Below are 26984 nucleotides of genomic sequence, written 5' to 3'. Positions count from 1 at the left end.
GAGATTAGCGCGTTTAATCTATCAAACAAACAAACTCTTCAGCTTTATATAGATTCGACGTAATAATTTATAAGAAATTAAATAAAAATAGGGTTTAGCGAAGGGTTGCCATGGATGTCTGGCAACAGAACTTTTCTATTCTGTAGAAAAAAAGAGATTTATACTTTAACGTTAAGGGTCCGGACCATTGAGACTGTTGCTGTCCAAACTCCATAGTTGTATACAGTAGATACTTATGGTAACGGTATGAATGAGGTGAGAGTGATCGAATCAGAAATGAGGAATGACCCACAGAAGAGCCAAAGTCACCGACATAGCTCAACGAGTCGCGAAGCTGAAGTGCATATCTGGGCACTTAGTTCGAAAAGCTGATGGACGTAGTGTATGGTGGTGGATTGATGACATCAAGGGATTCGCTGACTCGAGATTGTGATGTTTGGAAGTTCCCACAAAAGGTCTTTGTCCTGCAGTGGACGTCCATCGGCTCATATGATGATGATGATGACTCATATAAGATATATGATTATAGTACCTATACGGTAAAAGGTATATATGGTAAAAGCATGAGCATTTTTTTTATATAAATTTTTAATAGTGTTTTGTATTTTATATTTATACTGACATTGTTAAAAATTAAAAAAAAGAACTAATAAATAAATGAGATATAAAAATTCAGCTTGTATAGAATGAAGCAAGTCTGACCACACTGGCCCCTAGTCCAATATTCATTGTTAAAATTTAATATCTTACAATATCATGTTCTTTTTCTGTAATTAAGCAGTAATTTTACAGTATTTTGTGCCTTTGATGTTTCTTCTAACCCACCGTTTTAAGTTGGCCTTTAATTACACCGGACTTCAATGGCGCAGTAATGGAGTGAAAATTACACCTATAAGTATAATTTTTCCTTTAATAATTTTTTTAAAGGGACATTAGCCAACTGTTTGTAATTTTATGCCTACCTACCTATACCTACCTAAATAGAACAACGTGTGTACATTGAATAATTAATATACCAAAATAAATAAAATAACAATTCCTAAGATTCTCGTCTGACCTCTGCTTAATTTAGTTTTTATGACAAATTGAAATTATTATTAGCTATTTACTTATCCCAAAAAGAGGCACCGATAAGTTGATTTGTCGCTTATATGTGAAGTGTGAATGCTCCCTTAATATTAAGATATTTCATCTTTAAAACTGTAAAACTAAAAATGTGCAAGGGATTCTTTCATTACAGCTTACGCATTCACGCGTTAAGAATGTTAAGTGTTTTTTTTACTTTACAAGCTGGACCACCTGATGGAAAGTGATGATGCTCTAATGACTGAACTTACTAACGTGTTAGGAGAAGGATGAAAATCCACACACCTTTCGGTTTCTACACAACATTGTACCGGAACGCTAAATCGCTTGGCAGTACGTCTTTGACGGTAGGGTAGTAACTAGCCACGGCCAAAGACCTGGATCAATTATGAAAACCTCAATCGGCCTAACCGGTGATCGAACGCAAGACCTCAGTCTTGTAAATCCACCTTCAGGGACGGCCCGCCCCAGGCGCCAAATCCTAGAGGGCGCCTAAATGGTAAAGAACGTTGGTCACTCCAGAGTATGGTCGAGATCTTCACGTTCCATACTTACTTTGCACTCACAATGATATAGGTAATAGGTATACATTATATTAGGAGCAAACAGGAGAGGCGCCATAATTGGATCTCGCTCCATTCTAAAATTTACTTCGGGCCGGCGCTATCCACCAAGCATACCACTGCGCCAAGACGTCAAGCATCAAGTATTATCACAGAGAGCTAAGAAATTAAGCTTTTTGTCTACCAAACTAGAATTAAAGTGAAACTCTGGTGAACAACCACGTTATTACTCGTTCCACTTTACTGCGGAGCTAATTGAAATACATTTCGCAATTTTAACGGAGATTCTCATGTATATGTCTTGTAAGTATCTTGTATCATGTAGCTGGAAAATACTCTCCATTTTACTTTCTTGCTTATTTACGTTTTTATTTAACTTTTTAACAAAGTTGCGGAGATTAGTGCTATGAGATACTGAGACAGATAAACCCTTCTAAACAAAAAGATATTAAAAATATTTTTTAACATTGTTTTACGTACAAAATAATTATTTTAAATATCACTGGCACTTTTATGAAGTTTATGTATAAAGTAAAAATGCAAATGAAAAAAATAATTAAAATTCAATTAAAAACTTTTTCATTTCAAACAAGAGTTCGAAATCTTTTCCTAAATTTTGAATTTCATTATTTTTTACAACAATTTTGAATTTATTCATTGCAAAGAAATCTTTTCCTCAGCAAAGTGGTTCAGCAACTCATATTTAATGAACCCTGCTAATGACTGACTAACTAATGCCTGACATTCTGATGTCTAGACTGAGTTACCGTGCTTAGCAATATTCATAAGTGCAGTTGCTTGCACGCCGTTTGTTGCTGATATAATATTACTATTGCATTAGCACTTTAGATTGACTTTCTGATACAACGTCGTGTTTACATCCCAGTCCACCATAGTTTAAAACGACAGCACAATACCACAGTGTAACGATAACACAATAATGCATTTTATAGGCCTTGATCCTATATTTTCACATTCATGGTGTGAAATTATAGGTTAAAATCGCATTAAATATGATCGTAGAAATTTTTAAGGTCATCTAAATTTACATTTTAAATATTTACTAGTTCTTTTTTTTTAATTTTCCACAATATTAATCTATATAAATTAATACTTAATAAAAAACTGTAACAGTTCAAATTCTGTTCATTGAAGAAGTTTTGAAAATTTTTGTTGGAGGGCATTATATAATCGATACTGAAGCCAAAAATAGTTTTTTCGACTTTTTGTCTGTCTGTCTGTCCGTGATTTTCTTGGCCGGGCATCACGCTGAAACTACTGAATGACTTCAAATGAAATTGGCACGGTTTAAGACCATAACACGGAAAAAGTTATGGAATACTAGTAATTGAAAATATCAAATAAAAAGAGGGTAAAATAGGGGTTGAAAGATTTTAAGGTCCTTCATTTTTAGTGTTACAGTTTTAAAAATTATAAAAAAATACGAAATACATTGTGATTCAAATTTTTTTTTAATTCAATCCTGAAAGTGTTGAAATAGGTCTTGAAAGTTTATATTGATTTCTACGCGGACGAAGTCGCGGGCGTCCACTAGTATAAAAATATAATACAAACCACTATTGAAAATTTATAAAAAAATCAACCCTCCCGCTGCGGGACATTTGAATGCCCAAGGAACCGGCCGGCCGTTTAGGGCTCCAGAACGGTAACCTCCTCGCGCAGCCGTCTTAAGAATCACTGCCTTCTGTACCTATCCGACTCTTGAACCAACAGTTATGTGAAACCTTTTAAGATACTGGTCGAAGCTTTTCGCTATAGGACCATTGACTGAAACAACTATCGGAACAATAATAGTAGATTCAACATTCGTGACCAAGGTCCAACTATTTTAATACTTTTCCTTTTCGGCTTTAACCAAATATAACCAAATATTATTATTAGTAATAGTATTTAAAACTTAAAAACATAAATAAAAGAAACTTAAATTCGTATTTTATTTATTTTATTATTAGTCAGAATGTACAATACATTTTACCTGGGTCTATAAAAGGGAACCACGGTTAAACCTAGAGTGGGAACATAAATAATCACAGTGGCCATTAAATGTTAGAATGTAAATAATATATAAGCAGCCCGATTCCCTGTTCGATATCTAGGTACGATTCAATCGAACCTTTTAGGGATTAGATACTTGGGATCCCCTTTTTTTCAAGTTTACCCGAGGGTCCAACCTTTATTTTCCAAAGAAAATAGAAACGTATTCAACCTATTTCTCAAAAGAAGGTTCTGTTCTTTTTTTTGTTTTTTTTTTTTTTTTTATTTTTTACAAGTTAGCCTTTGACTACAATCTCACCTGATGGTAAGTGATGATGCAATCAAAAATCTTTCGTCGTTTACTCGTATTCTATATCCGCGATTGTTTTTAAAAAACTATTTGGTTCTATTAGAATAGAACCTAGGATATTTGTTTTAATTTATAATTTTAAGGTGGTATAATAAATTAATTGTGAAAATGAAACAGAGTAATTTTAATATTAATTATAGTCGAAAAAGTTCTTGCAATTATCAGTAGGTACATAATCATCATTATCAGCTTTTAACGGCCTCCGTAGCGCAGTGGTATGCGCGATGGATTTACAAGACTGAGGTCCTGGGTTCGATCCCCGGTTGGGCCGATTGAGATTTTCTGTGGTGTGGATTTTGATCCTACGCCTAACAAGTTAGCCCACTTCCATCTTAGGCAGCGTTATCAATCACCATCAGGTGGGATTGCAATCTAGAGCTAACTTGGTAAGGAATTATAAATATATAATTTGTGTTAAACAGTAATATATACATGATTTAATATTATATTATTTGAAATGGTCTTTCTATGGCCTTCTATTTGACATCCATATTGTTAGGATACGATAAGAAACTAAGCTACCCTCCCACCTTTTATACATTCACGGGCGCCATTTTGAAAATTTATATAGCCTTTGTCACTATTACAGTTCTGAAAAACTCAATGACACCTCATATGTCAAAATCCATCCAGCCTTGTGGGCTGTAGGGCGTGCTAAAGAAATGGACGTACATACACACATACCCACATACACACATACAAACATAACACATATTCAAAAATTTGAGATTTCCATGAATAAAACCATATGTCAATCACAACTATACCAGTTGAACATTTAGCCTACAAATGACAAATATTTTAGTCCTTATTCAAAACTTTATTTCGATGAAAGTCAAAAACACTACCAACTTAATGAAAATTGAAAAGTAAAGCGCTGCTGGCTAGCTAATTTGACATTCAACGAGGTTATTTTAGTTTGAAAATATTTTTAAAGTATCTGGAAACCGTATATATATCTAACCAGTCTTTTTGTACGGTTCCGTATAGTATATCTATTAATGTGAACAATTAAATGACAGTATTTTTGTGCGGTTCGTATAGCTTTTTAATATAAACTTTTTAAGCATCACTAGATACCTATAATGCTTTGTAAAATAATAAAAAATATAATATACAGGATGCTCGGGAGTAATTCCCATAACATAAAAGTGTTGACGAGTCCACATAAACAAGCCAAACTGCATAACTAATATTGTTTCAACTAGCTGAAACCGTGGAGACCCTTGGGCCATGGAGTCGCAGTGTTAAAAAATTTTACCGAATAATTTCACCGCGGCTAGTTGCCTCGACTGGTGACAGAAGGGCTGGCTCTTTTTTGCGCAAAGGATCAGCTTGGCTGTCCAGCGCGGAAATGCAGCCAGTATTCTTGCCACCATTCCACGTGGGCATGATTTGTATAGTTATTAGGATAAGTTAGCTTAAGTTCCTTATTGTATTCTTTCTCAATAAAAAAAATTAACTAAAAAATGTAAACTTTTTATGTTTTCATACAAAGTAATAAAAATAATTCCGACTATCTATGTAACACACGCCTATTCCTATTCTTGCATTTTATAATACGTAAAACTTGGCCACGTCATGATTATAAGGATGCGTTTAAGGGACATATTTTAAGATCTATTTACAAAAAAAATATTATTTATTCTGAAAATATTAATTTTAGAACACAAATGTTCCTTGAACATTTCCAATTAATATTCGGTAAAAAATATAACCACAGAGTTATGGAAAATACTCCCGAGCAGCCTGTATAAATAAAACAATTCTGGTAATCCTTTAAAAACTTTCTTTATTAATAAAAAAACTTATTCGTACTGGTTTGGTTTTCATAGTCTTTCTCTGCTCTCCTCTCCGAATTTTCTGATTATTATGTTAAATCTTGGTTGTTTATATGCGGGACTGGAACAATACAAAACATTGTTAATTCTATTATACTAAAAAAAGGGAAAAGCAAGGGCAGGTAATTCATGTTTTTTTTTATGAAATTAGGTAACATGAGTACGAGCATAGTATAATTGTGAGTATTAAGAGGAAGTACGAGTAGTCACTATTGTTAAGGGAATAAAATAAAAACGTACAACCCTTTATACGTGATTGAGTAGCAAAAATTAACATGTTCCAAAAAACATATATATCGAATGTGAATTTTTGATCCATAATCAAAGAGAAAAGCTTTCACAAAAAATTCGTTATCCCAATTTCTGTTCACAAGAGGATAACAAGCTAAATGTAATCGCGTAGGAAGTTTGGAATCTAACCAAGTGTTTTATTTTGGAAAAAAGTGATGCTACGGTCGTAGCAACACTTTTTTCCAAATTATAATTGCGTACGAACTCAGTTCCTGCCCCTGTAGACTGTAGAAAAATGTATGGGAATGACATTTGCTATCGACAGGTCACATGATCAAGATCTGTCATTCCCATACATTTTTATAGTTTTCGAAGCGTTTGCGATCGTAGAAAGAGAATCGTCGTGCCACTTGTGTACAGGGGCTGGACATCTTATTTCTGTAAAATGACCAACTTTAAAGAGAGGTATTTGATGTCTCCAATATTTTTTTGGAATTTAGCTATTTGTTAGGTTTTTTATTCTGTACAAACAAGCGCTTAGCTGCAATCACGCCTGATGGTAAGCGATGATGCAGCCTATGGTGGAATGCGCTTGAACGAAGATGCCTATTCACTCTTGACTTGAAGGGATACATATTGAAGTTGGTGGGGAAGATGGATGCTGGAAGGTCATTCCACATCTTTGCAGTGTGTATAAGGAAAGAGGAACTATATAATTATTATTCTATGGATTGTTTTTTGGTACAATCGGTATACCCACCTCAGGACCACGATGGATGGCAAGTATCATATCGTAATCATCAGATCCGATGACAATGTCGGCGCGTCCGTTTGAACCAACGTTGACAGTCTTTCCAGTGCAGTTGTTGTTCACTTTGGTGCCAGAGATGACGTCACAGTATCTTCCCGCTGGGAGGCAAGTCTGTATATAAATAAATAATACATAAAAATCCATAACATTGGTACTCGTAGGTATATTAGAAGCAACTAGTGGTCTCTAGATAACTTTCGTAGATCTGAAGTTTCTAGGAACACTGGACACCATCATTAATGCGATAGACCATTGATAAAAATTAAAAAATAATGCCCTTCATGTTACCTACGTACTTAGAGTAGAATTTCCACAATTATACATTTACATGATTACATCAAAAAATAATTTGCAAACAAACTTTTTCTCTCGTATTATATGTATACCAAAACACGTTTTCAATTCCCGTTCTCGCGTCTATATCAGATAATTCTGTAGGAGAAATTTTCTTGTAAAATAACTTAACCCGAATATGAACATTACAAAAATACACACCTGTAAGTTCTGGTTCATGTTCCAGTTGTCATTATTGAATGCAACAAACGCGTTGGAGCCACGACAGAAGGCGATCTGGTTGCTGCCATTGTCCCACCAGTTGACGATGGCCCCTGTGCCAGCAGTGTTACGCCAGGCTACCATAGAGAAGATTTGACGCCAACGGTGTTCACAGATCCAGCCATTGCCGCATGAACCGTCCTATTTTAGAAAAATATAAACGGATGCATTATTGCTGTGTTTGCATTGGGCTCTTTCGTGGGACCGATAAATTTGGACGTGTGCAGAAACTGTACCAAAGTCTAAAGAAGGCTCCTTTTACTGTGGACTTTGACAGGATGGTCGGCAGGGATGTCTGACTTGCACGGTCTAAAATAAACTCAACGTTGGCGTATCTAGGACTATTCCCTAGGGTAGGCATGGCCCCTGACATGCCGCTGAGCAGAATCGACACTCAATATAAAAAAAAATAAAAAAAATAAAATTATTTATTAATCACACAGTAACAAAATTCTAATACAACATTACAGTAGACCTCTGGCTCCCAAACTAGCTGTAACTATATCTTGGGAGCCAGTGGATTCCCATTAGTGTTACTTATTAAAATTAAGATAATCTGTAGTAGGCAAAAACAAGAAAGGTGTATTCGTAAAACAAGATCAAACACATATAAATAAATTTTTGTATGGTTGTGTGTTTGTGTGTGTGTTTAATTAAGAATGAACGCGCTTGCTAAGTAAAGTAACCTCATGTGTTCGAGTTGTGTGAGAATGTGTTGAACGATTAGATTTTCGACATAGTTGTAATCGCAATCAATTAACCAGTTAAATATGTACGTCTTAAAAGCATGATTACTTAATATTCTGATACTGAGTTTATTTTTTTGTAATAAGTTATAAATACGTGGAGCAATATATAGGTATTGTTTACGAGCAAAACAGAAAAACAGCTTGCAACAAATGTTCTAGGGCATGTATTTCTTCTAGAAGAAGTTATATGGATTAAAGGAACCAATTCACGATGATACAAACGTAGGCTTTGACAGACAAATATCTTTCTAACACTCAGAACTTTAGCTTGTTTATATAGATCAGAAGTTGGATGACGAATTAGAAAAGATTAGAATAGAAATTTTGTTTACAATGTTTGTGGACGCTGACCTCTGAAACGTGTGTACTAATTTTATTGATTTTCTTTGTATATTTTGTATTTTAGCGTCCATCACAGAATCTTAAATTGACTGCCCAGAATACCAGGGTTGGCACTGGACCTACGCCTATGTAACCTCACCACTCCGTGACCAGCACGGAACTACTTAGCATTTCTTAGCGCTGACCTTCCTAATGTTACCTATCGACGGGACGGGAACCACGCGGGTGAAACCGCGCGGCGTCAGCTAGTAGTATAAACAAAATAGCAGTTCTGTACAATTTCAATTTATTTGCAGAATTATGTTCATGATAATATTGGTCGGTAGGTAATTAAAAACTTTTACATCGAAAATATTTGGAATCAATTTTAAAAGTTATGGTAATTGAACCAAATATATAAAAACAGTTCAACTTACAATAATTTGTCTCTAGGACCGTTTCAAGCCATTGGAAGGAATAATAAATTCGTTGTATCATGAATAAAGAATAATGCCCCAAGTCGTAATCAAAGGTCCTATAATGATTAGAAAGGTGGATTCATTATTAATTACAAACCTTTGATGAGTCAAAAGGGCTTGCAAGGAATTAAATTAAGTATGTCTTGATTGGAAAGCTTTTATGTCTCAGGTCGATACTTTGTCTTTTGTTGACCTGTTATTAAAACTTAGGTAACATGAAAAGGAAAATTCACCAAAAGAAATTCAGAAGAAGAATATACACCTAAACCCATTTTCGGCTAACTGCCCTTTCAGAAATACCTCTTTTTTATTCTTTACAAGTTAGCCCTTGACTACAATCTCACCTGATGGTAAGTGATGATGTAATCTAAGATGGAAGCGGGCTAATTTGTTAGGAGGAGAATGAAAATCCGCACTCCTTTCGGTTTCTACACGACAACGTACCGGAACGCTTGGCGGTACGTCTTTATCGGTAGGGTGGTAACTAGCCACGGCCGAAGCCTCCCACCGCCTAGACCTGGACCAATTAAGAAAACCTCAATCATCATCCGGGGATCGAACCCAGGACCTCCGTGATTAAATCCACCGCGCATACCACTGCGCCACGGAGGCCGTAAACCTTCTACAAACAAAACTACAATGAAACTTACAGAATTAATAGATGGGGAGATGATATTTCCAGAAGCATCCTGAGGTGGTCCAGCCTCAGTGTCTTGGAAGTTGAAACTGCTCATCAACTGGGGCTTGCCGTAGGGATGAGCCAACATGAAGGCGATGGCTCCCTTGTATTGGCGAGCGCGCTTGAATGTCAGGATGTTGCCACCGGCTCCGTGACCTCTTTGGTTGTCATGGTTGTCGATGAAGGTCAGAGCGTCACCAGAGGCCAATAGACCCCAATGTGGCCCAAAGGTGTTCAACCACCTGTAAAGAGATGTCTTGATCATTATCGTCATCAACTTTGTTAAAGGAGATGGGATGTAGTCCCATCACCAGGTTTGGTAGATTTAAAATGATAATGTTCTGCAAAGTTTACAATTAAATCTTGAGAATAGTGAAGCGATTGCTTAACGTGCACTCCGAGGCACGTTGTTGTAATACCACCATTAGAGTCCTTTCCATGAAAGAAGTCCCGCGGCTAAAACCTGAACTAAAATTGACAGCGTCTTACACAAATGGCATTATGATCGCCATTACCAAATGATATTAAGCGCCATTAAGACATTAGCGCCGCGTCTTGGGGACTTCTTTCATGAAAAGGACTATACCACTAACTTCATTTATATCCGGGCTACTACAGATAATTTCTCCACCCAAGGTGGACAAATTATCTGTAGTAGTTTTTCAAATGGAACTGTAAACTACTAGTGAAATCATATATCAAAGTTACTAAATCTATATCGAAACTGCAAAGTTTTTAAATCCCCTGTACGTTGCGTCCCCTGTGCATTGCGTCGGATTTAAAAATTTTAATATTCTTTAGTAGCATGCATGGAGGAAGAAGAATCCCCGATACATGTTATGCTTAGACGCAGAGGTATATCTGAACAACGCGCTGCACACATTGAATCCCCAGCAACACTCCAAGAGGCGTTTGGCGACCTGGGCGACCTGCTAAGCTTCTGGAGCGAGCTCGGTTGCCTGGAGTGACTCCAGCGGGGGCCAGCACCAAATGGACCTACGTACAACGGCCAACCCCTAGTGCGGAAAAGGCCCAGGAAAGAAGAAGAAGGAGAAGCGTGTGCTAGTATCCAATATAACCAAAGAACTGACCTAAGTTGGTTCTGGCCCATGAAACAACGGCTGAGCTCCAAACCAAATCTGAACTCTGTCACCGCAGCCAAAGGCGTGTACTCATTCCTGCTGATGATTTCACCGCCAAGGTCAATGACCTCTTGGTAGATGTATGGACGAGCATTGTTGGGGAAGCCGTGAGCTGTGTTAAGGTTTCGTAGTCTGCTGTAGATGACTTGAAGGTCTCTGGGCCACATGTGCTTTGCTGCGTCAATTCTGTAAAAACAATTACGTTAGGTATATTTTATTTTTAGTATTAGGTAGGTTATCATCCCGCTTCCATCTTGGATTGCATCATCACTTACCATCAAGTAAGTATGCAGTTAATTGCTAACGTGTAAAAAATAAAAAAATACATATATAGATAGACAGCAGAGTCTTAGTAACAGGGTACCGTTTAATCTTTTGGGTGCGGAACCCTAAAAAAAACTGAAATACTGTTATCGCCGCGTTGCGACAACTTGCGGTACAGACGGCTTCAGTGTGCTCGTGGCGTTCGAGCCATCCACAACTCTTGTTGTGTAATTCTTTATGGGTTACTTGGGATAGGCGGGGAGAGTGACTTGAGTAGAAAAGGGGAGTGTTTGTTAACAGTCAAAGAATCCTTTAACCCTACACACAACGTTCACAAGTGCGTGACTTCGCTCAAGGTCATTCTCTGCCATTTTAGGGTCTCATTTTGGTTACAGTTTGATTTATTAATTAAGTTGTCCTGACAAATGTTGTGAATCATAAGTTTTGTTCGAAATTAGTTTTTTTTTATTTTTGTAATCATCTCTGAGTCTGCTAAAAATACTACTCATAGAATCTGAATCATACCTGAATCCAGCAACACCCATTTCAATGAGAGCGTTCATGTAATTGACAAGCATGTTCCGTACATGCTCCAAACCTTGGTTCAAGTCTTTGAGACCTGACAGCTCACAATTACGGACCTGTAAGACAATAAGTTACAATTATCATTTTTACTACAAAGGCAAAGTATGGAACGAATGAGTACGTGAATATGGTATTGGGGAAAACTGAGTCTCTCAACTAGAGTTGCCAGATGCCGGGATAAAGCTGGACATAGTCAGGCTTTTCTACTCTGTGTCCGGCCAAAATAAACGGTGTCCGGCTTATTCAGCTCATGTTGGGCAAACTCATGTTGGGCAAACGACGAGTGGGAACAAAAATTTACGGTAATAATCATAAATGCTTAATCCTACTAATATTTTAAACGTATGTTTGTTTGGATGTTTGTTACTCTTTAACGCCGCTACTACCGAAGCGATTTGGCTGAAATTTGTAATAGAAATAGTTTTTAATCTGGATTAACACATAGGCTACTTTTCATATCGAAAACATCCATGGATTCCCGAGATTTTCGAAAACCTTATGATTGAATGAATGTTTGTTACTCTTTCACGCCTCGGCTACTGAGCCGAATCACCTAAAATTTGAAGTAAAGATAGATTAGTCTGAATTAACACAAAGGCTACTTTTTATCCCGGAATTTGTGAAAAACTAATTTCTACGCGGAAGAAGTCGCGGGCGTCCGCTAGTATTACATAAAAAATATTGTCGTACCTATTAATACTAATGTAGGTACACGAAATTCTCAATATAATAATGTCTTTTTACCCAAATGTCAAGCCAAAGTGGCTGGACTGTCCGGCTTTTAATTTCTGCGACCTGACAACCCTATTCTTACCTGTCACAACTGAAGTAAGCCGTAGAATATAGAAAATATAATAGTTAACTTCGTTCCGGGGATGATACGCAGATAAGATGATACTTAGTACAGCTAAAAACCGAAATTGCTGTTTTTCTGTATTTTAATAGGAATATGAACATTTTTGTATCGAGTCTGGGGTCCATTGTAGGTACCCTAAATTCAGATAGAAATATAACTACCCACAAACCACAGCTAGACCCGCAGGAGGTCTGTTATAATGCTCCTAATAGTGCAATTTTACTAAGTAGCACTTAGTTTCATTTCACAGGGCACAATAATATGAAACCAGAATAATATGTTGACTATTGTTATCATAATTGATAGATACAATTCTGTCTGTCTGTCAGTCTGTCTTTGGCACCATACCTCACTAACGGATAAAGCGATTTCAATTTAGTTTTTTCGTATTAAAGGTGACTTACGGGTGAGTGTTCAGACATGTTTGATGAAAATCTGTTGAGCCGTTTAAAAGTTGTGGGGGGGTGAAAGTGGGTAAGAACAACCGAATGTCTGCAAATATACTCGAGTGGGGTCTCAAATTAAAACGCACTGAAGGCGAACATTGATGATTTGGATAGTGTAAATAATAATTTTAATCGAAGGTTTTTAAAAATTTTCAATTTTGTTAGTTGAACTTAAAATTGATAATGAAAAGGTTTTAATTAGATTTTAACAAATTACAACTGATAGATTGAGGCTTTTTAATCCAAATCAATCCAGTTTAAAATATTGTTCGGCAAAAAGTGAATATCACAAATTTGGGCTGTCAGATTAATATTTAACGTTTTCAATACAAAATTCGGAATGAAAGCCTTCAATTTGCTTTCGCTCCTGTCTAAATCAGATATGACGGCATTGTAATGAGTATGTGAAAACTCTGAATACGCAAATCCCTAAATCCATTTCGTAAATCACATTTGGATTTATTACCTCGATTTTAATATAGGCTTACGATTTATTTATGAGTTACAACACCCAGTGGCTATAAACGTTATTTATTATTTATTTACTTTCCAGTTGACAATATGTCGCGGTTGAATGTTGAAATCAATTTTCATGTATATTCGTTTTATTATTCACCACAGTTTTGGTTTGGTGGTCTAGGTATATAAAAATTAAACAAACATATTTTTTTTCGTTATCTCTGCGTGATAGAATCAGAAATGAGGAGATCCACAGAAGAACCAAAATCACCGACATAGATCAACGAGTTGCGAAGCGGAGGTGGCAATGGACGGGGCACATAGTTCGAAGAGCCGATGGACGTTGGGGTCCCAAAGATCTGGAATGGCGACCCCGCACTAGTAAGCGCGGTGTTGGTCGAACCCCACCATTAAGCGAGTCGCAGGGATTCGCTGGATGCAGGTGGCTCAATATCGTGATGTTTGGAAGTCCCTACAAAAGGCCTATGTCCTGCAGTGGACGGATATGATGATGATGATGATGATGATGATGATGATGATGATGATTTTTTTTTGGTGGAGGAGTAGAAGTGGAAGGTGGTGCGCCTATCGGCACCTTCTACAACCCGACTACAATCCTGATGCGAAACAGGTTTGAGGAAGATGCAAAAATGCATTTTCTTTATTTCTTAATTTCGTTCTTTCGTTGTTTTTTCTTTCTATTATGTGGTAGAAACGAGATGGAGGGGAAAATATACTCTTAGCTACCCATACTAAGAAGACCATAAATACATTAGATTTGATCGAATGAAACCAAGAAAATTAAATAATTCATATAAACTACATTCAAATGACATTCTGCATTCTACATTCCTATATAACGTACAGTTACAATAGACTATGTATTTTACATTCACTAAAATCATATTGGATTGATTATAATAGGGGCGCCAAAGAGGGAATTTTTGCAGTTACTCGAGCGCGATAGATGAACATAAGGGACTTGCACGTTGTTGAGTACCTCCACCAAGTATGAGCCATTAATATTGGTGGGTACGTTTAGGGCAACCAAAAATAAAACTAACTTCAGAAATGCTCAAGCAGCATGTCAGATTATGATAAGGTAGGTGAGATAATAGCTTAAAGGCGTGCATTTCGAAAATCTGACGATTTCACCGTTACGTAAAGGAATAGGAGAGTTCCAAAGTTACAAAATAAAACCCTTATATTTCTGTTACGAGCCACGAGCGCGGTAATTTTTTTCTTATTTTGATTGAAATAATCTCTTGAATAATCGCTCATGTTTTCTGACGATTTCAGTAAGCCAAAGTAATAAAAATTGTCTTAAAAGTATTTTTTTCCCCACCGCTGAAAACAAAAAAGTATATGACCATTTATTCTTTCTATCATCTAATCTACCAAATGTTATCGATGCCAATGACGCTTTAGTAACTGCAAATTTAACATCTCGGGCTCCTCTATATTAATTTTCATTGGCTCATTGTGATCGAGAAAATATGATTAGGTTCTATTGTACGGAACTCAATATCAATCAAATACGAAATCGTAGGCATTATGTTCTACGCAATAACCTGAACAATATCTTTATTTCATGTATGTACTAGCTAATGATTGTGACTACGTCCTATGAATTTTCCAGGATAAAATTCTATATACGAATCCAGGAAATTATCTATCACCATTCTAAATTTCAGACAAATTGGTTGCAGTATGAGGGAGTACCAAACGAGTACAATTAATTTCTTTTTCTTTTTTTTATCTTTTTAAAAAGAATTATTGCCACATCTTTTAATTTGACCAATATTCCCATACTAATCCTAAGTGAAGTGAAGGTTTCCCGGGGGTTTAGCACAACTTTCCCACTCCGGGATAAGAATGCCTTAGGAAACTTTCACAATCAGACTCAACCCAGGATCTAGTGATCCGAAGACACATAGAAACAACGAGGCATTAAAGATTCTACGAGGGAAAGAAATCCAAGCAAGTAAATCGCACGGCACAATTGAAATTAATAATTACAAATGCGTGTGTACGAACTTGAACTGTGTATTTGTACTTTCGGGTACAATTTGAATTTGGAATTGTTAAGCTGACGCCGCTGGCGCCCTCTTGAGTTAATGCCAACATTCGCCGTGAATTTACGAAAACACAAACATAGACTTCGAGTTTCCTACATTCAAGCAAAAGGTCAACACATAAAGCTGAAATGACCGCGAATTTCGTACAACACCTCTGTTTAGTATGCTAATTAACCCAGAAAAACCTTTACCCTTAAAAGTATGTGGCGGTTTTTGATGAAGACATTATTATCCAAATACGTATATATATATCCCGCATATATCCCGTATCTGCCCGTGACCCAGTTAAGTGCCTCATTAATTCTTGTGACTTCCCGGAATGTCACTATTCTGTGGCTAATTAGCGAGACTGGATGTTATTAGGTAACGCATAACCGACTTCATCTATTATCTATGTTACGCTCAAAGATAGAAAACGCTCAGTGAGCGAAAAATTAGCTCACAACTCTAGGTATTATTTCTGCTTCATTTTATTCTATTTCATGTTTGGCTTTAGATGTAATGTGATAATGTAAGAAAGAAAGAATATCAATGTTTTCCAATATAAGAGCTACAGACAGTATCTTGAAACTAATGACAGCCTGTGTTTAACCCTAACGAAAGGGTGAAGTGTAGGTACCTACAGCTCAACCATGTTATATATCAGCTATACCGTGTACTAGATAAAAGCATAATACCTACCTCTAAAATTATATATAGTGAAAATATAAAATATACTTAATTATTTTTTAAACTTTCCCTTATTTGTTTACTGTAGTTCAAAAGTACCTTTAAACTACAGTTAACGAATGCGATTATTAATCCAAACTAATGTTTGCGTTATGCAAAAGTGATTTTATTTCATTGTTAGGCTTTCACAGCTTAACCGCTAAACCAATTTTAAAAATTCTGTCACCAATCGAAAGCTACATTATCAGCGAGTGACACAAGCTATATTTAATCCTCATATACCTACCAGAACGGGAACTACGCGGGTAAAACCCTGGAGCGTTGTATAAACACCGCATGAACTTACTCTCTCAGCGTTGTTCCCATAGTCTTCAGGACGGATCTCACACTGTGGCCAGTTGAAGTCATTTCTGCCGTACGGTACAGCGGGGTAGTGCCAGTTGCCGAAGTTGGCGGTACTGCCACCTGTGCCTACGTTCTCGTTCCAGGTACCCGTCATATGGTTGATAATAGCGTCCACATAGATTCTGGAAATTCCAAAATAAATAAATCACACTGTTTTTATCTGTGAAGCCGTAGGTAGCCCAGTGAATATGACCTCTGCCTCCGATTCTGGCACGTTGATTCTCTTTTTACAATCGCAAACGCTTCGAAAACTAGAAAAATGTTTGGGAATGACAGATCTTGATCACGAGACCTGTCGATAGCAAATGTCATTCCAATACATTTTTCTTGTTTTCGAAGCGTTTGCGATCGTAAAAACAGGGGCTGGTCGAGAGCATGCACCACCAACTGTTCAGTTGTGTGCATTTTAAGAAATTAAATATCACGTGTCTTAAAACGGAGAAAACCTGCATACTAAAGAATTTTCTTAATTCTCTGCGTGCGTGACGTCTGCCAATCCGCATTGGGCCAGCGTGGTAGACAATTGGCCTAACTCCTGTCATTCTGAGACATTCCTGTCAATCTGAGCAGTGAGTGAAATATGGTTTGATAATGATGATGAGGATGATTATTATTATTAATAAAAGAGCCAGCCTTTCTGTCACCAGTCGAGGCAACTAGCTGCGGTGAAATAATTGGGATATTTTTTTTGGCACTGCGACTCCATGGCCCAAGGGTCCACAGCAAAAGGTACAAATAAGTAACTCTCGGACAGAGAGATTATTATTAGTTTTTCCCAACTGCATAGCTAAGCTTTATGAAATTAGTGCAGTTCCCTAAACTTCTACACTGCGGTACTTTAAACCGTTTAACTATTATTCCGGGGAGTCTACTTCAAGGCCGTTTCAGTTTCTACTTAGCGCTCCATATTCTTGTAAATGCCCTGTTTTAAACCTGTACTGTATCCCTGGCTGAGCTAGTGCCTAGAGACATGTTAATGCCAGCAGTGAAAGTTGCGAACGGAGACTACGTACGGAACGGTTTCGGTGTCGTAGCCGCTCCAAATACAAAATTCAAAAACGAATACATTCTCGAGTCAGTACAACACATCATGCGAACATCAGCGATGTTTTATAAGTAGGTATATGTTACTATTACATTTTGATTCTCACCTTACACCGACATCGTTGCATCGCCTCACCATGCTTGCAAACTGAGCTGCATTACCAGACCGGGTGGTCAGAATGTAAGACATGGGCTGATATCTCTCCCACCATGGTCGATTTCTAGACCTGATCACCAAGTTCTCATTGGGAGGGGAAACCTGAAAGAAAAAGACAAAATATAAGATTACTATTGTTGAAAAATAAAACAAGTCATTGGAAGTTTATATAATTATATTACGCTCAAAGATCGAAAACGCTCAGTGAGCGGAAAAATAGCTCACAACGCATTATGGTCACAGTAAAACATCCACATGGCGAAATTAGTGTTATGACTCTAATGAAAACGCGCACGAAGCGTTGTGGCAATCACAGAAAGACCAAATAGTGAAATTCGTGTCGTGGCTAACATGCTATTTGTTCTAAACGCGTTGTGACAACCATATCCATACCATTCATTGTTTTAACCATATCACGACGCATCGTGCGCGTTTTCATTAGAGACATAACACAAATTTCGCCATGTGGATGTTTTACTGTGACTACAACGCGTTGTGAGCTATTTTTCCTTTCGATCTTTGAGCGTAAAATATATAAACTTCCAATGAGTAATTTTATTTTTCAAACAGTTTAGTTTTTGGCTCAGAACCACAACAACCAGTTCATACACAAGTGCAAAAGTGGACTTTCATCGGCTGATTTATTCATGACTTTGACTTTGACTTTTTATATCTATACACAGATTTTTCAATATCATCATATATCCGAAGAATTAAATCACTACAATGTTTAAATATTAACTTTTAAATTACTCCTAGCATTGAAAATTAGATTGAAATGTCAAGAAAGATTAGTGCAGTGAATTTTGCAAGAAGCTTCGCAAGGATTTAATCAAGGTTTAGCGGTTTTATTTTTCACTGCATCCTTTTTCACGGGAAATAAAATTTCCGGCCATTTCTTCAGCGAATTGATTCTCTGTTAATTCTTGGCTACGGGATACCTCTACCGCACCTTTCCTTTAATTAACTATTGGATTCCAGTAAATACTAAACAGTCACTGGACGTTAGCGAAAATAAACGGACGGTAATAAATAAAAAATAATTAAAAAAATTAAAAACCCTAACCTGCTTGTGATGGTTTTTTTAATATGGCCATAATATAGTATTTTCAAATCCTCTTGATATGTCCTTGAATTTGATACCCATATTAATGGGTATCAAATTCATGGGTACCCATAGTAATATTCGAAAAAAAAAACTTTTCACCTCTAGTTTACTGGGTTATTAAGACACATCTAACGATATTTTAATTACGTAAATCCGTTCAGCGGTTTGGAAGTTACGATGTAATAAAGAATATTACATACATAGTACATACATACATACATACATACAACATACGCGCGAAAAACATAACCCTTCTTGCTCGAGTAAAATGCAGTATGGACAAGATTAAAACTAAAATTTGATATTTCTTAATTTCATATATTCAGAATTTATTGTTTCATTAGTTTTTCAACCGATTATCCAATTTTTGACAACACCTGTTGTTGTGTTATTTTACTAAGATGATGAAATTTCATAGGATGTACCATCTTTTTAGAAATCATCTTACCACGTTTGAGGGATTCAAAAACAAGATGTCCATACGTTCGCCACCCACAAACCTAACTTATCCTAACACAGTTCTTACAACCAACATCTTACACTGTATCTATGACAAATAATCTTTAAATAAAATTGAAGTAAGCTAAACCTTACCTAAATTCCTTTTCATGAAAGAAGTCCCCCAGACGCGGCGCTAATGTCTTAATAGAGCTCATTGCCATTTGGTATTGGCGGTCTTAATGTCATTTGTATAAGGCGCTGTCAATTTTAGTTCAGATTTATGCCGCGGGACTTCTTTCATGGAAAGGACTCTAGTTTAGTTTGTTTTTTTTTTTCAAAAATACTACTTCTACTTCAACTTTCAAATTCATAAATTAAAGATACCTGATAAATAGCCGTGATAGCGTAGTGGATATGACTTCTAACTCCGATTTCGGAGGGTTTGGGTTCGAATCCGGTTCGGGGCATGCACCTCCAACTTTTCAATTGTGTGCATTTTAAGAAATTAAATATCACGTGTCTCAAAACGGTGAAGGAAAACATCGTGAGGAAACCTTCATACCAGAGAATTTTCTTAATTCTCTGCTATGAAGTCTGCCAATCCGCATTGGGCCAGCGTGGTGGACTATTGGCCTAACCCCTCTCATTCTGAGAGGAGACTTGAGCTCAGCAGTGAGCCGATGCCGAATATGGGTGGATGACGACGACGAAAGATACCTGAATGCCTCCAAATCCTCGCGGTCCAAGGAATCTCTCGCACTCGTCCGCTATGTCGTTCCACTTCCACTCAAAGAGGTGGACCATGGTGGTCCTGCCGGCAGCATAGTGTGGGTTTTTGAAAGCCACAGCCAAGCAAACGGCAGACAGCAAAACGATTAACCGCAACATCCTGCAAATTATTTACAAAAACTTTGAAGACCTCTTTGACGCAGTTGGTGTTTTCTGTATTCTGAGATGATAGATATAATAATAGGGATGATGACAGTTTTTTTAAATGGTATATAAATTATAATTATTAATAAGAGTATGCTTATAGTAAAGCAACTTTTAACCGACTTTCAAAAAGGAGGAGGTTCTGCGTTCAGCTGTATGTATGTTTTTTTATGTATGTCCAGCGATAATTCCGTCATTTATGGACCGATTTTGAAAATTCTTTTTTTTGTTTTGTATCTGCAATCATTACTTTCGGAGCTACAGGGATTTATAGGGTAGATTTGCGGCGCTGCTACGGATCTCTGAAAGACGCCCCATACAAAATGGTACGATTTAATGATGTCGTAGGTACATAATGATCTTTAGATTTGTATGGGCGTTCAAAGAAAATTACTAATATCTTTGTTATTTGTGGGTTAATGTTTATAGTTCATTTATTAAAAAAATGTCACATTTAATGTAAGGAAGTTAAAACTGTATGAATTTTCATTTAATTACGATAAAAGATTTTTATAAATACGATACCATAAAAAAATAGATAGAAGGGTAGTGTTGATCGATCGTCAAGGAATTCTTTAACCCTACATCAAGTCCTGGACTTTGCTTGGTATTTTTCTCTCTACCTTGGCACCTGCACGGTAAATCCATGGAATGCTAAGATATTCGTCTCATGAAAGTTTATAATCTTATTTATTTTGCAATTATCCAGTCAATCATTGCTTTTTATGTATAAATTAGTAACCACTGACCTTATTTACCCGAATGTATCATAAAAATCAATATATTTAAACCTAGTCATCATCCCCAATTATGTGTATTATAAATACCAACTTAACTTTTAAAAATATTATTTAAAACCTCTTTTAAAGTGCTATTTATTTTAATTTATTTGGCGTCACGTCATCAACCCATATTCGGCTCACTGCTGAGCTCGAGTCTCCTCTCAGAATGAGAGGGGTTAGGCCAATAGTCCACCACGCTGGCCCAATGCGGATTGGCAGACTTCACACACGCAGAGAATTAAGATAATTCTCTGGTATGCAGGTTTCCTCACGATGTTTTCCTTCACCGATTGAGACACGTGATATTTAATTTCTTATTTGGCGTATCGTTTTATAAATCGAACGTCACTATCAGGTATTTAAATTGCTGTAGGTATACGCTACGAAATATTAATTTACTTTATTTATCGAGTTTTGATTGAGAAAAACAGATTAGATAAAAAATTGACGTTGTCTTTTTTAAAATAATAATCTCATCGTTAATTATTTTGAGATTAATTGGATTATTAATGATATAAAGATATTATATTATTTTTATATGATAACAGGTTTGTACTTGACCATGGTCAGTCCTGATGTTTATATCCGCGTATTGGGTATACTTTCAACCATATTCGGCTCACTGCTGAGCTCGAGTCTTCTCTCATAATGAGAGGGGTTAGGCCAATAGTCCACCACGCTGGCCCAATGCGGATAGGCAGACTTCACACGAAGAAAATTAAAAAAATCTCTGGTATGCAGATTTCCTCACGATGTTTTATATTTTTGATGATTTATATTTATTTTATTTATCTTCCGACAGTCATATTAAGGTAAAATATTTTTTTAAACGTGGCTAACAATTTAAATTATAAACTATTCAGAGTGTTTTCCACGCAACGCCTTATCATATGATAAATAACTAGCTCATGACTAAGGGCCTCATCTGAGTATGAAATTGGTCGGTGTATGAACATGATTTTAGATTTTATTGAAATATTATGGAATAATAAATAAATTTTTTATTTCCTTTTTTTTACTTTGTTCATTAATGTACAAAGGAAAACACAAAATAAATATAATTTTTTTTTCGACATACCTTCTACATCTATACCTAAACACTATCAACATAAACTACCTCTTTGGTTCAGTCAGCTTATATGGTTTCCAATCACGAGGCCCTGGGTTCGAATCCTGTTTATGAGATGTTGAGTTTTTATTTATAAGAAATATTCACTTAAAATTCACAGCTCGGAGTTGCGAAGTTGATGGTAGGTATCATCAAATGTTTTTTTATTCTTGACAAGTTAGCCCTTGACTACAATCTCACCTGATGGTAAGTGATGATGCAATCTAAGATGAAAGCGGGCTAACTTGTTAGGAGGAGGATGAAAATGTCTTTGCCGATAGGGAGATAACTAGCCACGGCTGAAGCCTCTCACCAGCTATAATATATAATTAACATAATATGCTATTGGTCATTAATGAATTTAACATTATCATCCTAAGCCCGCCAACATGCATTGGAGCCAGCGTAAGGAGATAGGCCTGGCCCTGTGGTTGTTAAAAGTGAAAATCGAGACGCGTAGAGAGTGTCTGCCAAATTCGAGAGAACAGCTGACAACAAAGCGACAAGGTTGCACGAACTATTTAACGTACGATTCCATTTTTTGATAGGATTAATTTATTTAAATTGGGCTTAGTTTACATGCACTTTTAAAATGCCAAGATATGTCATGATTTAATGATGATAATAATGATTTATTAAAATCTATACTTATAATAAATCTGTGGAGAGGTCAATTCTGTACATTAAATATATTTGTAAAATAACTGTCAGGGGGTGATTAGTGATCGATACTGATGGCAAAAATGCAATCAGTATAATTTTTGTCGGTCTGTCTGTTTGTCTGTTTGTTATAGAAACAAAAACTATTCGACGGATTTTAACGAAATTCGGTACAATTATTCTTCATACTCCTGGGCAGGTTATAGTATACTTTTCACCACGCTACGATAAATAGTAGCAGAGCAGTGAAGGTGAATGTGTGGGAAAACGGTAGAAGTTACTCCATCTTTACAGCGATAATACTGTAAGGGCTGAATTAAAGAGATCTAAGGGCGGACGAAGTTGCGGGCGTCCGATAGTAATAAATAAAGTAAATATTCAACTAACCTGCAAAACTCGCCTCCCGCGAGTAATTTTCAAGGCGACTGAAGCCATTTAAGACGACATTGCTTATAAATGCACGATCAAAGATAATCAGCTACTTTCTCAATTACAATTTTATCATTACCTTAATCCGAGATAATAATTATTCGGACAAACAAGCGCAAATTAATTTAGAAATATATCACGAATGAAATAAAATATTAAAAGAAAAAAATATTCATTTCTTTGTCCATTTTATATATTTTCTATTTAACTAATAAGCATACAATCCAGTCCCCTGTAGCTAAGTGGCACGTCGATTCTATTTCTACGATCGAAAAATCCTTCGAAAACTAGAAAAATGTATGGGAATGACAGATCTTGATCACGTGACCTTGATCACGTGACAGATCTTGACCACGTGACCTGTCTATAGCAAATGTCATTCCCATACATTTTTCTAGTATTCGAAGCGTTTGCGATCGTAGAAAGAGAATCGTCGCGCCACTTGGCTACAGGGGCTGTATTTAAAAAGACGACGACGTTCTTTGCGGAAGGCATTGTATCTAGGACATTCATCTAGGTAAAATTTTGGCATTTTTCGCAAAAAGTCAAAAAACCCAGCATGAATGTTATATGTATGACTCAGTACCTATGTCGAGTAGAACAATGTTAAATTGCGAAATTGTACCAAGACAAAAAAAAATCAAAATCTATTCGTTTCGAAATTGATCAATATAAAAAAATATATATATATTTTAAGTAATAGTTTACAACCACTTTTGAAACGTCAAGTTTGAAGAAAAACAAATACTTTATTGCACACAAAATACAAAACAAATGAAGTAGGTACCTATTAAAAAAAACCTGCTGGTATATTTTGTGTAGAAACCTTTACCTATCTATATGACTACATTATGTAGAGACTACCGGTTCGGAAGGCAAAACAGAACCGTTCGAAGTTAAATTTCATGTCACAGATGAACACACTCCTTAATTTTTTACCCGACAGTGTCAGAAGGAGGGGTAATGTCTTTCAAGCGTATGTATGTCCATTTCTTTATCACGCTCTACAGCCCAAACGGATTTTTGATATAAATGAACAATACTTTCTTACATACGGCGAAAAAATTATCTACCAAAAACTATGTTTGTCACCGCATGCGGCAACATCAAGTTTTAAGTTACAATTTTATATAGGTAGTAGCCGTGATAGCCCAGTGGAAATGACCTCTGCCTCCGATTTCGGAGTGTGTGAGTTCGAATCCGATCCGGGGCATGCACCTCCAACTTTTCAGTTGTGTGCATTTTAAGAAATTAAATATCACGTGTCTCAATCGGTGAAGGAAAACATCGTGAGGAAAACCTACATACCAGAGATTGTCTTGATTCTCTGAGTGTGTGAAGTCTGCCAATCCGCATTGGGCCAGCGTGGTGGACTATTGGCCTAACCCCTCTCATTCTGAGAGGAGACTCGAGCTCAGCAGTGAACCGAATATGGGTTGATGACGACGAGATACTAGCGGACGACCGCGACTTCGTCCGCGTGGAATTAAGTTTATCACGCGGGAACCATGGATTTTCCGGGATGAAAAGTAACCTAATTTTAATCCAGAAAAAAGCTATTTCCGTTCCAAATTTTAGCCAAATCGCATCAGTAGCCACAGCGCAAATGAGAAACAAACATACACACTTACACACAAACTATTAGTGTGATTGTTATACTTGGTTTCTCTATTCAGTTCATTGCGCTTAAGCAGGGTTTTTTGTATATTATAATAATTAAGCAATGATCTTATAACTTCGTAAATCATATTACACTTATCAAAATCTCTGTATCCAACTCGTTGTTATCATTGTGATTGTAAATAATACCTTGATAGGAGCAAATATTCAATTTCGTGAACATTCCTCGTATCAAAGTCAAAGTTATTTAATAGTACATTATGATATAAGTGCTGTAAGTTGAAAATGACAGCCGAGGCGATATTGCAGCTCGAGCCATGGCGAGAGTTATAGTAAGGAAGCAGAGGCTGTAATTATCAAAACGCACGTATGTCATACGACGTTTTATAACACATTTGCGAGGAAACACACTTTCTGAAAATTAATTCAAAAAAAAAATCAAAATCAAAAATCATTTATTTCAAGTAGGCTCAGTTTACAAGCACTTTTGACACGCCAGTTGACTATTTGTAAAGATTCTACCACCGGTTCGGAAGGCAGGTTCTGCTGAGAAGAAACCGGCAAGAAACTCAACAGTTGCTCTTTTGAAAAAGTCATACAGTATTATAATTTACAATTGATAACAATTACAATTTCTTATAGTTTTATTTCCTGTGTGAAGGTGGAAGCTGATCCAATGGCCTCCAAGCGCTTTTATCTTTAAGGAACTCATCAATGTTGTAGTAACCTCGACTAAGTAAATGTTTTTTAACACATTGCTTAAAGCTATGCATTGGCAGGTCCATCATAGTCTTGGGGATCTTGTTATAGAAGAGTACACCCAAACCTACAAAAGATTTTTTTACTCTTTGGAGACGATATGCAGAAATAACTAACTAATGCCCGTGTCTAGTAAGACGCATAATAAGACGCACGCAATTTGCATATTTGACAGTTTTTCGTATAAATGACATTTTGATACGCCTGCCATTTTTGCACAGAAATTTTTTTTTTAGACAAATGCACCAAAAACAGCCAGTATTACTAATAAAGTAAATTAATATTTTTGTGTTTCTGATACAGATAAAAGATTACCATTTATTGTCAAAATAATTAAAATTAAAGAATCAAATGTTTTTTTATTATATTTTATCTCACAAAGTTAATTTTATTCATAAAATGTTGAGCACTTTTCTGACATAATAACTCTTTGCCAAGATTTAAAAAAGTACCGTTCGTTATTAGACGGGTGAAAGGTTTTACATTACATTACGGCAAATGTGCGTAATGAAATGCAATACGATATTGAAATTGATGAAATAAGCGATACTTTACGAGCAAATGTGTTATTAAAGCGGCCGCGTGGCGCAGTGGTAGTGACCCTGCTTTCTGCATCCACGGCCGTGGGTTCGATTCCCACAACTGGAAAATATTTGTGTGATGAGCATGGGTGTTTTCCAGTGTCTGTGTGTATTTATACATTATATAAGTATTTATATGTAGTATATAATTGTATATTAATATTATAATATCAACTATCTTAGTACTCATAACACAAGCTACTCTGTATGCTTACTTTGGGGCTAGATAGTGATGTGTATTGTTTAAGTATATTTATTTATTATTATTATTATTATTATTATTATTATTATTATTATTAAAGAATCTTTATTCACGCTGTGAAGTGACGAGAGTGATATATACTAAGTATTACAAAGAGGTAAAGTTTATAAGGTTTTAGGGGATCTCTGGACTGAACCGATTTTGAAAAATTATTAAACAATAGAAAGCCACGTTATTTATGAGCGTCACAGGTTTTATCTCCTTATTCCCAAGGGAACAGGAACTACGCAGATAAACCATGTTTGCTTGTCTGCTATAAGTTAGAATGAGAATTAATTGTTGATAATTGGTTGTTGTTGTTAATAATTGTTGCAAAAGCCGTGATAGCCCAGTGGATATGACCTCTGCCTCCGATTCCGGAGGGTGTGGAGTGTGTGAGGGTTCGAATCCGGTCAGTGGCACGCACCTCCAACTTTTCAATTGTGTGCATTTTAAGAAATTAAATATCACGTGTCTAAAACGGTGAAGGAAAAACATCGTGAGGAAACCTGCATACCAGAGAATTTTCTTAATTCT

General features: G+C 36.3%; 1 protein-coding gene across 1 annotated transcript; it reads right to left on the bottom strand.

Annotated features, from left to right (window-relative positions):
* Nucleotides 1-5791: 5791 nt before the first annotated feature.
* LOC112048878 (alpha-amylase-like) lies at nucleotides 5792-20222 on the bottom strand. Its single transcript, XM_024086563.2, has 9 exons — nucleotides 20052-20222; nucleotides 17736-17887; nucleotides 16526-16706; nucleotides 11612-11727; nucleotides 10772-11008; nucleotides 9652-9922; nucleotides 7393-7593; nucleotides 6847-7008; nucleotides 5792-5916 (listed from the first exon to the last, which is right to left on the bottom strand). The coding sequence occupies exons 1-9, from the start codon at nucleotides 20220-20222 to the stop codon at nucleotides 5905-5907; spliced, it is 1503 nt and encodes a 500-aa protein (XP_023942331.2). The 3' UTR covers nucleotides 5792-5904.
* Between the last annotated feature and the right edge of the window lie 6762 nt (nucleotides 20223-26984).

The sequence above is a fragment of the Bicyclus anynana genome, chromosome 14 (genome assembly GCF_947172395.1).
Source record: "Bicyclus anynana chromosome 14, ilBicAnyn1.1, whole genome shotgun sequence".
Taxonomy (NCBI): Eukaryota; Metazoa; Arthropoda; class Insecta; order Lepidoptera; family Nymphalidae; genus Bicyclus; species Bicyclus anynana.
Note: the sequence above shows the minus strand (reverse complement) of the source record. Positions and strands in the feature narration are given on the sequence as shown.